The 11,652-nt window shown below is 31.5% G+C and overlaps 2 protein-coding genes across 2 annotated transcripts; one reads left to right on the forward strand and one right to left on the reverse strand.

Annotated features, from left to right (window-relative positions):
- The first annotated feature begins 2,433 nt into the window (after positions 1 to 2,433).
- On the forward strand, positions 2,434 to 7,051 carry LOC107951747 (uncharacterized). The gene is made up of 7 exons (XM_016886884.2): positions 2,434 to 2,966; positions 3,583 to 3,684; positions 3,967 to 4,081; positions 5,729 to 5,844; positions 5,931 to 6,116; positions 6,515 to 6,657; positions 6,773 to 7,051. Exons 1-7 carry the CDS (start codon positions 2,842 to 2,844, stop codon positions 6,952 to 6,954), a joined length of 969 nt encoding a protein of 322 aa, XP_016742373.1. The 5' UTR covers positions 2,434 to 2,841; the 3' UTR covers positions 6,955 to 7,051.
- A 326-nt stretch (positions 7,052 to 7,377) lies between these two features.
- On the reverse strand, positions 7,378 to 8,537 carry LOC107951749 (cinnamoyl-CoA reductase 2-like). The gene is given in 4 exon segments (NM_001327590.1): positions 7,378 to 7,474; positions 7,561 to 7,898; positions 7,977 to 8,162; positions 8,259 to 8,537. Coding segments are annotated over 4 exon segments (900 nt in total).
- Positions 8,538 to 11,652: the final 3,115 nt, after the last annotated feature.

Below are 11,652 nucleotides of genomic sequence, written 5' to 3' on the forward strand. Positions count from 1 at the left end.
TCTTAATTTGATAAATTATATTCGGTAACTCCTCAAGCTTGACTCCGGCGACGGTTTCGGGCGTGGGGGCGTTACACACACAGCTGTGTGAGTCCGACGGTCGTGTGCCAAACCGTATGAGCCACATGACCGTGTGCCAGACCATGTGAGCCACACAACCGTGTACCCACACAGTCTGGGTTATTTGGGCCGCGTGGGCCCATTTTCTAAAAATTGTCACTTAAGGCCAATTTGATCTGTGATTCATATTTAGACTCTTTGTAGGGTCCATACTGCTTAAATAAGACTTGAAAATATGATATCTGTTAGCATGCTTCTATATGCGATATGATTAAGGTATGTGAATTATATATGTATGATTTGTGTACTAACAATTCTGAAAGCATGATTACATACAAAAAACATGCATGACATTTGTATATTGAATTTTTGTTAGTATGTACACGTGCATTGGGTTGGGATGTGATATGGCGGATGAAGTGTTGGCATTTTAATTATCTGCCTTATCTGGTGGTTTAAAACCACATAAATATGTTCTAGTGGCTCAGCCACATATATATGCTTCTAGCGATTTACCCCATATTATTAATCGGCAGCTTGATTGCACTACTTCTGAAAAGTGACATACGCTCACTTATTGGTGTATGGGGTTGGATGAGTACTTGAAACTCTAATTGGTGTGTAAGGATGGACGGGGATGGTGTGCAGTAGATGGGGGTAGGGTCTGATTCTGCATCTACTTCTATTAATGAAAATATATCTGATTTTGTATCTGAGCATAAATTGAAATATTATCTGTTAATTTATATGTGTATGATTTGTTGTTTGAGATGTGTTACACACTGAGCCGTAAGCTCACTTTCTATTTTCTTTTCTTTCAAGTAACCAATAGACTTAGGACGGATCGATGTGGCGGCAGCTCGGTTAAAAATTGTTGGTCTTTTTTTAATTATTTTGTTTAGTTTAAATATTATTTTCCATTGGATAGTTTTTAGACTTTTGAGGACTGTTTATATTTTGGATTTTATTTTTCATTTTGAACTACTATAATGTTTTAGATTATTTTAATTCAAACTGCAATGCATTGAACTTCAAAATCAAATTATGATTTTCAAAATTCTGTTTTAACTTAAGGTTTTCGCTGCAAAAAATAAGTAATTTTATGTATGTTTTTCTGGAATTTAAATGAAGTAACCGAATAAGGTAATTTTACTTTAAAAATTGGAAATACCATTATCGAGTATACTTCTACGAAATGTTTTCAAATTTTAGGTTTTTGTTTTTCAAAGTACGTATGTAATTCCTTAGGATTTGTTCATAACGTCTAGGCTGAGTATGAGGTGTTATAAAAACACTAACAGTGTTAAATTTATTTTTTTTGTTATGCTACAAAAATATAGTCAGCGTTGGAGGAAATTCATGTTAAAAAAATAGGAATTGAGCTATGCTTAACGAATTAATATTAAATAAGAAAAAAAGAGTTTTAAAAAATCTAAATGAAAAGAAATTCATTATTTTCAATTAATAAAATAATTAATTAAAAAATAAAACTAAAAGTAATCGAACATATAAAATACAAAAAAAATATCATATTATGTGTCATATGTTGGTCATACATTGATTATTTTTGCTACCTCATAAAAAATAACATTGTTAGTATATTGGAGTAATTTGTAAAATGTTTGACAAGTTTAAGTACCAAACCGAACAAAAAAAAAGATTAGGTGCCAAATTAAGAAAAAGAGTCAAGTTCAGGTATCAAATTAGACCCCCAAACAGATTAAGTATCAACTTAAGAAAAAAAGTCAAGTTTAGGTACCAAATTAAGAAAAAGTGTTAAGTTTGGGTACGAAATTGGACAAAAAAAAGTTTGTACCAAATTAGAAAAAAAATGTCAATTTCAAGTACCAAATATTATATTAAGCCAATTTTTTTATTATATGATATTGAATCTTCTATGCTAAGATATTAAGCAATTAATTAATTTTATATTCAATTCCAAATAAAGCTCATATTTTTTCATTACTTTTTTCCCAAACAAAGAACAAATAAATTTAATTAATTGTAATTATTTTTTACTCATGTTTATATTATCAAAACAAGTTTAAGTTTAATTGATTTCGTTAAGGATAATCTCGAAATATAAAATAAAATTTTAAAATTTAAATAGAGATTAAATTAATTAAATTTATTATTATAATAACAAATTAGTTGATATTATTAACGGATAAAAAATTTAATAATTTATTAACTTAAAGGTTAAAAAAACCCTTAGTAAAAAAGTAAAAATACAATTAAGCTTTAAAAAAAATACAATTAAGCTTTAAAAAAAAATTCATCCCATTTAACCCTTATTATCCAAAAACAAAATCAACTGGACCCTTCTTTTTATTCTTTTCAGCTTCATGGTTATCGATCTATTCGAGCTAAATATATGAGATTTAAGTATTGTGTGATGAACGAAAGCGACCAAATTGCAAGGAATTAATTTTAAGTGAACAAAATAAAAAGACCCCCCTTACGTTAGGTTACCAACTAGCTAGAATAAAGAAACATTGTTTTCTTGCTTAGTGGTTAAGGCGTTAAGCTGATCCGGTGGTCAGCCCTTTCTCTCCTAACAGAGAAGCGGTAGTCAACACGGCGTCGCTTTTACTCCCACGTTAAAATCCCGTCAATTTTTACTTCTAAAGAAAGAAGAGAAGATAAGAAGGAAATAGGATCCTGTGGCTGTGGCTGTGGCTGTGGCGTTTATTTGTGTTGGAACTTCCAATTTCAATTTCAATTTCATTTTCATTTTCAAGTTTTATATTTTACGGCGACAAAATTAGAAAGGAGTCCACCATGTGGGTGGAGATCATCTGTGGACTTGTCTTTTACCGCTTGTTCCGCCGCTTCTTCTACGGCTCCGACGACGTTTTGGAGTTCGAAACCTCTGATTTTAATGCTATTTTCTCCGTCGCCAATAGGTGCTACTTTTACTCTTTCAACTTTTTTCTATTTTCATGATTTTCTAATAAATTCTCCCCCCCCAAAAAAAATAAAATAAAATAAAAATGAGAGCGATACTTTCTTGATTTTAGTAGAGCTTGTTTCTGAGCTGAGCTTGATTGTGCAAGTATTAAGTTGTAAAGGTTTGTTTGGTTTCATGGAGAATTGAATTCTTAGAATGAGTTTTGAAGTAGTGTTTACTTCTTTCCCATGGAAAAAATGTTGTAAATTGACACTTCTTTTGTTGTTGCTTTTATCAACTTGCTATTGGGCTTTGTGAGTGAAAAGGATTAATGCGTTTGAATGTGAAGAATTAAAAATTGATTTTCAGATCTTTTGAATAACGAAGTCCATGATTTTACTGTTATATGGAGCGGGATTTTGTGTTAATTCTCTCTCTCTTTTGTGTAGCACAATTCAAGTAGCAGAAGCAACAATCAAACATAGTCTTAGGTTATTTTGTTAGCTTATTTGCGACCAAAATTGACATTAAAGTTAAATTTAAAACGGAGTATTTCGGTAAGTTCTAAGTGGCCGTAATCAAATCCCTCCACTCCTCTACTAATTGCTTCTTTTGATGCATCTTCATTGTAGACTTGAAAAGCTTCATGGTGGAAAGGTGTATGTGGGGCTTCACATTCCGGATGTCAACACTGGCTCTCGACAGAATATCGATATTGTTCTTGTTACTAAAAGGTAAGGTGTTTATGCTTTGCCAGCTTCATTGCATTTGCTTTGAGTATGTTTTAGTAGCTATTAGTTATATATATTTTATAAAAGCTATAATTGCCTTGTTTAAATTGCGTACAAAGATGCTAATATCATTGAGAATGGGATTTTTAGTATTTTAAAGTTCTTTTTCTTATTTCTTATCTCTGTTTAATGTTGCAAAATTATGTAATCACTGGAGTTTCCGTTGATGTAAACTTTCTGGTGCTTTTTTATTTTACTTCTTGAAGTTTTGATCCATATGTGCAGAGAAGCAACAGTTATTTCTGTCCAGAATCTAGCAGGGTTCATTTCTATAAATGAGGATGGTAGCTGGACCTGTGAAGGTGGCAGTAGCCAAAGTGCAGTGTGTAATCCTGATCCCGTAAGTCACCATATCTACTTCTTCAGGAACTCAATATGTATTGCATGTTCGCATGTTTATTGTAGGGAGGGTGAATGTTGATTGCCATAAAAGGCTTTTCTGATGGGTTGTATTCTCAGTGTCACGATGCATATTAACTGCATTTATTTTCTGAGTTCTCACTCTTCTCTGTATTACCGGACATCTTTTATTGACAAGCACCTTCAAAACTGATAATAGTTACTTGATGTTCTACTAAGCATTTTGTTGGGGAGGAGAGGGGGGAAGAGAGTGGGGGGGGGGGGGGAGGAGATGTCTAGCATAGATTAAAAAATTTGGACTGGTCGGTGAGCTGGTGGACTGTCGGCTTCAGCTAGCATATGAAGTCACTTAGTAACCAAACAAGCACAAAACCGTTTGAACCGGTTAAAAATCGGTTTTATCTTCTTTTTGTTTGTTTTTTTCCCTAACCTCTTAATTTTATGTTGAAATCTATACTATTAAATCAAAAACATACTTTTGTTAATTATTAGCTATATTTTATATTGCCAATAACTATGTGGTCTATTTGTAGAGTGCTACACTTTTAGTTCTAGTGATCAATAATCAGATCCTGGTAAACTTAAATGTATAAGGAAAAACTATAATCAAAACTTTTTCAATATTAAAGACAAAAGAAAAAAAAAAAAACTATTTTGAAGCGGTCGGTTCAACTGGTTGGACTAGAATTGGAAGTCTGATCAGTTTCACCTCTGGTTGAGTCTTTTAAACCTTAATGTCTGGTTACAAGTTGGCTTTTAGTATCATGAATGTATACATGCTACCTTTTAGGTTCAAGCAAAGCCTTAAGTGTTGTTTGATCAACTAAACAATTAAAATGTTGAAAAATTAAGTATTGAATTTTTGGAACCCCAAGTTGTGACCTATTGGCCGAACGATCCCCTTCCCTGGGAATAGCTTGGTTCAAATCACAATTGTACCAAAAAAAGTAAGTTCTGAATTTTTGGTAGAATTTTATAAATACTAAATTTATATATAAAACTATTTGTTATGTTAGATGTTTAATTAAGTGAAAAATTAAGTTTTGAATGTTTAGTACTGAATTTATATGATATAATTGTTTGGTATATTAGTAAAAATTAAGTCCAAAAGGATTATATTTATGTTGTTTGATAGTAGTAAATCTTGATTTTTAAAATTCTTTATTTTAAAATTTTAATCTTATTAATAAAGTATTTTATAATTTTGTTATTAAGATAGTATTTTATATTTCATGGTTCTTTATTTCATAATTTCAGTCTTAGTAATATGGTATTTTATATTATTTTAAACAGTTATCAATAAAAGTTAAATATAATCATTTGAATATTTATTTTTAAACAAAAATTAAGAGCTTGTTTATTTCAAATGTGTTTTTAAAAATAAAATTAACGTAATAGTTTCTGCATTAAGCATTATCAACACACTTGGAAAAATTAAATGTTGAATTTTTTTTAATTTATTGAATTTTTTTTAATATTTTATCAAACACGCCCTTAGTATGAGTGTAAAACTTTTCTACTGCTAGTGATGAGAAAAAACATTCTAACTCTTTTATTTTTGGCCAATAGGAAAGCATTCTAACTTTAGAGAGTACTGAAGATAATTATAAATTATCTATTGCTTCAGGTTTCAGAGGCTAAAAACCAAGCTTCAGTCCTCGAATCATATATTGAACAAAGGGGAGTTGCTATACCTGAAGGATATTTTTCATACAAAGTTGTAATTCCTAATCCAAAATTCCGGTTTGTTCTGAATAACCTTTTTCCCCCCTTTTTTCTTAAAAGAAAAATCCATATAAGACTATTTACTAAATAGATTTCACTTGCAGTACCTTTTATAACAATTTTCCATCCGAGGTTATCACTTATGATCAATGGGTGCAACTAAAACCAGAACCAAGAAGTATGTTATCTGGATGGATTAAAAGTGCCTTTTGTGGTGGGAAGAAGGAGATGCAGGAATCTTTTCATCAGCAACTTAACTTTATTCTCAGCACAGCTCCCATGTGGGACAGGTTTGTCACTAAATGTGCTAACGATTTTGCTTTTAACTTCATTCGCATAGGATCATAACTATCATGTCATTTTTGGTCAGTAATTTTGATAATGCATATTGCTATGTGACACTGGAACTCCATTACATAATTTCACTTTGTTTTCTCTGAACCAATTGCAAGATTCTCCATCTTTCAGACACTTGTAAATAAAATGATACTGCAAAGAATATCTAACACAAGAAAATTTGAATTAAGCATTAGGGATTAAGTAGGAAGTAAATTGTTCTTATTTTGCAGACACATAGGAAGATGAATTTTTTATTATACGAGTAGATTTCGTGATTCGTTTGAATGTTATATTCTCATCAGCAGCAAGTTTTAGCTTGCGAAAACTTGATTTCCAATGATGTCTGCAGGCTGGAGGTTAAAGATAACAAATATGTGCTTGGAGAATTTCTGGAATTTAAAGGGAAGCAAGAGGACATCCTAGCTTTGAGAAATATCAAGAGATCAAAAGTTAGTCGCCTTGTCATCCAAAAGATTAGCATGTTTGGATTAGGTAATCCCCATAATTTTATTCTCTCATAGTCATTTTTAATTTTATTGCTGACATTATCGACTGGTTTAACTGTTGCCATATTTTTGTTCCATCATGTTGTACTTTGTTGATGCAGCCCATTCAAAGCTTCAGGTTTTGTACTCTCCTCGAGATTATCGAAGTGGAGGAGCTTCGGCTTTCGAGTGGAAAGAAGTAATTGTAAGATCAAGTACAGAGGTCATATTCCAGCCTCAAAATTCTACCAAAGTCTGCAAATTCAAGCTTTCTTCGATCATGTCTATGTCTCTAAGTGCCTAAGGATACATAAATGAATCAAATTTTTGTGTGGGGATTCATTCAAGTCCTGAAAGTGAATGTGAATATTAAATAAAGAGCTAGTTGTACATTTCTGCTATATCGAATATTTGATGGCCGACTCCCTTTGTTTAGAGATAGAACTGCCCAAAATAGCAAAAGATTATCATTACTAAAAGACAAAGGTCAATTGTTATGTCTGCAGGCCAAGGGATTGAATGAGTAAAATCTTTTGACTACTAAATTCAAACAATTTCAAATCTTTAAAGAATATAAAAAATTGGAGGATATCCTAAATTTATGTAACCTATGTTACAAAGACTTATTTGTTCCCCTAAAATACCCGTATTCGATATGTGGTAAATACATCATCTGTGTCTGAGTAACACAATATTCTCTAAAATAATAAAGGCAGCAATCCATAAATCAATTGCTTAAAAGTTGATCATTCTCAAACTCCATCATCAAATTGTTCAACTTCTTATTGCTTATTCTTTGCTGGTAGATTCTCGCCTTCTCCCAACTGCAGACACAAAGCAAACATAAATCAATAAAATAAAGTTAATCCAGACAATAATTTAAAAATATTATTCTTAACCAAGTACTAACCTTTGAGGAGGTGAAGGATCAGATGATGGTAATAGCATTTGAGCAAGTTTATCAGCATCATGGCTGCAACTGATTACATGGTTGAAGCATAGATATCGTCCATACGATGATACATCTTCGAACACACAAATATGAGCGTCGGCTATGAACCTTAGATCCACTGTAACAAATACCCCATCTTCATACATCTCAGCTGCTCCTTTTAGATAAGGATTTGTGATGGTTAGGTCAGGCGTCATCAACAATCCTCCATTAATGGTCACCATGTTTATGCCTCGGTCCATTGCCAGTGCCCAAGCTGACTTTTCCGCCAACGTTTTCGACAGTGCATGCCATAACTGCTCAAAATATTGCAAGTCCAACAATCAATTTATGTCCAACAACTAAACATAATTGAAGATGTCATGTTTAAGTACCTTAAACTTCTTGCAAAAATTGATGTCGGTCCAGTTCTTTTCGTCCAGGTCGGAACCAGTTCGACTTTCGTTCCATATGACGGCGGTTACGGAGGATCTGAAAACCACCTTCTCTATTGTATCTGTTTGAGCACATGCTTCCAACACATTGTGTGCAGCTCTGGCCTCAATTTCCGCCATGAATTCCTGCACCACATGCAAAAATTCAATTTTTGTTAACATGCAATGAACTCGATTACAACATGGTTAGTTAGAAGAGATGGAAAAAAAGGTAAAACATACATCATAAGTAGAATGGTCAGATGGAGGCTCAAAGCAGTAGAATAAACCACAACATCCCTTCAATGCAGCTGTAATGCTGTGGTAATCAAAAGGGTCTGCATCGAATATCTTCAAATTTTTATTACTACAAGGAAACAGCTCCTCAACTGATTGGAACCCATTTGGATGGGGCTGAAGGGCAGCATGGACAGTGTAGCCTCTATGTAAGAGCAAGTGGACAAGGGCGGAGCCAAGGTGACCGGAAGCATCCATTACACAAACAGTCCTTGAGCTTGCCATGTGTTTGCCACAAAAACAAGAATTGAAGAAGAAGAAATGGGGTATATGGAAGAAGGGGAGAGGGGAAGGATGGTATTTATTAGAAGAGAAAAAGTAGAGGGAAGTTAGGTTTGAGGGGAGGGGGTTAATTACAGATGGTTGGGCAGGTGGTCGTTAGCTTACATAACAGAACAAAAATACAAAAAATGCATGGGATTGGGTCAACTAGTAAACAATGTTATTTATTAGGCAGATGACAGTTCACACACTGCAAATGTAGGGACCAATGCAAGCTCACACCTAAGACAATCATTTATGACTTCTAAAAGGTTCTTTTTTAATGCCAAAACAACCGTGTCCTTTCCTTTCCTACCTCTCTTCTTAGGCTTTCTTTTTATTAAAGGCCTACGTGTGTACGAAGTTGCCTAGACATACACTCAACTATCAAAACTTTTATACATAATTTGGTAAAATCGGTAACCTTCAAAATTTACAAATAGTAATTTTTAAAAAAATATAAAAATATAAAAATACATAAATATTTTTTTAAAATATAATAATAAATTTGAATTTTATATTAATATTAAATAAAATAAAAATCCCCAACCCATCCCCGTCCCTCTCAAAACATCAGAAGCAGAAACAATGGGAGGTGGAAGAGGGTTAGTGCATTATATTGCTTAATAATGAATTAACATCAGACTTTAAAAGCCATCCTTAAACATCATTTACCTTTTTTATTATTGTATCTCACTCTTGAATTTACGATAGAAGTTGGAAGTTCTTCCATTTTCGGATTTTTGCTTGGCTTCATAATCATATCATTGGGGGTTAGATAATATGAAGAAATGGTAACCAAATTTAACAAATATTATCAAACCTTTAATTAATACAAGGCATGTTTAGTTGAAGAAGCGCTATTCCATGCCAACTCGCCCCATTTTGCAACAGCCACATGTCGGGACCCTCTTCAGTTGTTCTGTAAGATGGTGGCCGCTGCCGAGATTTTGAGAGGGGAGGGACGATGGTGGGGGGTGGGGTGGGGTGGGGTCGGATGGGCGAGGGGGAGGGGGAGGAGGAGAGGGACAGAGGTCGGGTAGGGATTTTTATTTTATTTAATATTAATATAAAAATAAATTTATATAAAATTTAAATTTATTTCTTTTGTTTTTTTGAAAATATTTATGTATTTTTATATATTTATTTAAATTTTTTTAAAATTAGAATAAAGTGACCCATCTGCTTCGTTTTCGCATCTCTCTAAAATTGCAATTATGGTAAAATCTTGATTTATCATCGGATATTCTCAAGTGCACAAATTCTTTAGAGCTAAATAATTGAAGGCTTGTTATTCAATAATATAACATGACTTGTATACTTGTATCAATCAATAACATTTTTTCTTAAGTTAGAAAAAGAAAATACAAATTGATAGACTCTATTTGTAAATTTTGAAAGATAATTTTTTAAATTTATGACTAAATCAATATAATATGTAAAAGTTGATAGTTAAATTTATTATTATATTAATTTTTAACTGTCACGTCAACTTATCATTTATGATTTGAACGTGAGTGACCAAATGATTAAATTATGTAACATAGATACTTAACTTGTAAAATTTTTATTTTAAATACTTTTATAATTAGATGATTAATTATGTAATTTACATATTTAGACTTCTTTGTTTGAAGGAATTATTTTATTTACTAAAAAAATTATTTTCCTATCAATTAAAATATCAATATTTTATTCACACATTCAATCAAATCAAACGAACCCAACAAATTCAACCCGTCAGTTTACTCTTATGAATAGTGTGTAAGTTATATCCATAAAAGAAACTCATTAAATTAAATTTGACTTTTAAAGATATGTTAGAATATTGGAAAAATCACCATGGAGGTCCCTAGACTAGAAAATGGATTCTATTTTGTTCGTTCTATTAAAAAAATATATAAATTAACTCTTGTATGTTAAAAAGAGAGAGTGCAAATTGGTCATTATGTTAAAAGTTCAACATTGATTGACAATGTGAAAGTTAATCGAATCAAATTTGTTTGTAAGGGATGTCAATCGAGATTTCGGTGAACATTACATTCATAGCTCACTCTCTTTTATTATCTATTTTTACAGATATCCCACCAAGTTAAGATGTAGACACGACATTCGGAGGGACTTTATTCGATTTTATCTATTATAATATTTTAGATTTATTTAAAATTTTTCTTTAGTCAAAAACTTTAATGTTTTATTTAAACTGTGGCATGAGACATAAATTTTGTTAGGAGTAAATTTTAGTGTTATATAACATGCATGTCTTTTAATTTGATTTTAGGATATTAAATTATGGAAATCAACAGAAGATGCATAAACTTCAGTTTTTATTAAAACTAAATTATGAATCCATTTTTCCGTTCCAAAATTATAAATAAAATTTAGTTAATAAATGAATTAAAAATCAACTAGCCTTTCAAAAAGTAATTCCGATTATAAGAAAATGGATAACAAAAATGGTTTTTTATTAACTCATGAGTTTTTAAGAAAATTTAACTAAGTCTTCTTTTAAATTTAACAAATGTTTGACAGTTTTAAAATCTCCGATCGTAATAGGCCATTTTGGTGGCCAATATAATCTCTTGGATTCGGGCCTAACATCTAGGTCGGATTTGAAAGGTTACAATACAACTTAATATTAGTTAAACATTAGATAACCAGTGAACTGATATTTTCTTCTATTTTACTTTGTGTGCAAAAAATATCGAAGACAATATACAAAAGATATTAATATAATTCATGTATAATTTTATTAAACTAATCTATTCGATAAAAATACAAATATATAAACGAATATACTATACTTAAAACTCTAAATTCATCTTATCCAGTAATTGGTCATCATTATCAGGGTATATCTTTATCATCAAATTCTTTTCGCTCTTCACCATCTCAACCTCAAAAAGTAGAAATCCGTTAATTCTAATAATTAAAAAAAAAAAAAACCTAAGTTACGCTTTGAAGAATAAAGATTTCGTTTGAAGAAGAGACCACAATTCAACTACACAGACACAGTGGTTTAAGAGACAAGTAGGTTACACTTTTTTAGTTCAAACTATAATTTTATATTTATTAATTT

Source organism: Gossypium hirsutum, chromosome A02 (genome assembly GCF_007990345.1).
Source record: "Gossypium hirsutum isolate 1008001.06 chromosome A02, Gossypium_hirsutum_v2.1, whole genome shotgun sequence".
NCBI classification, from domain to species: domain Eukaryota; kingdom Viridiplantae; phylum Streptophyta; class Magnoliopsida; order Malvales; family Malvaceae; genus Gossypium; species Gossypium hirsutum.

Coding starts and splice junctions, on each gene's coding strand:
- LOC107951747 (XM_016886884.2), top strand. CDS start 2,842: ATGTGGGTGGAGATCATCTGTGGACTTGTCTTTTACCGCTTGTTCCGC. Junction 3,685..3,966: donor ATTGTTCTTGTTACTAAAAG/GTAAGGTGTTTA, acceptor CCATATGTGCAG/AGAAGCAACAGTTATTTCTG. Junction 6,117..6,514: donor ACAGCTCCCATGTGGGACAG/GTTTGTCACTAA, acceptor TGATGTCTGCAG/GCTGGAGGTTAAAGATAACA.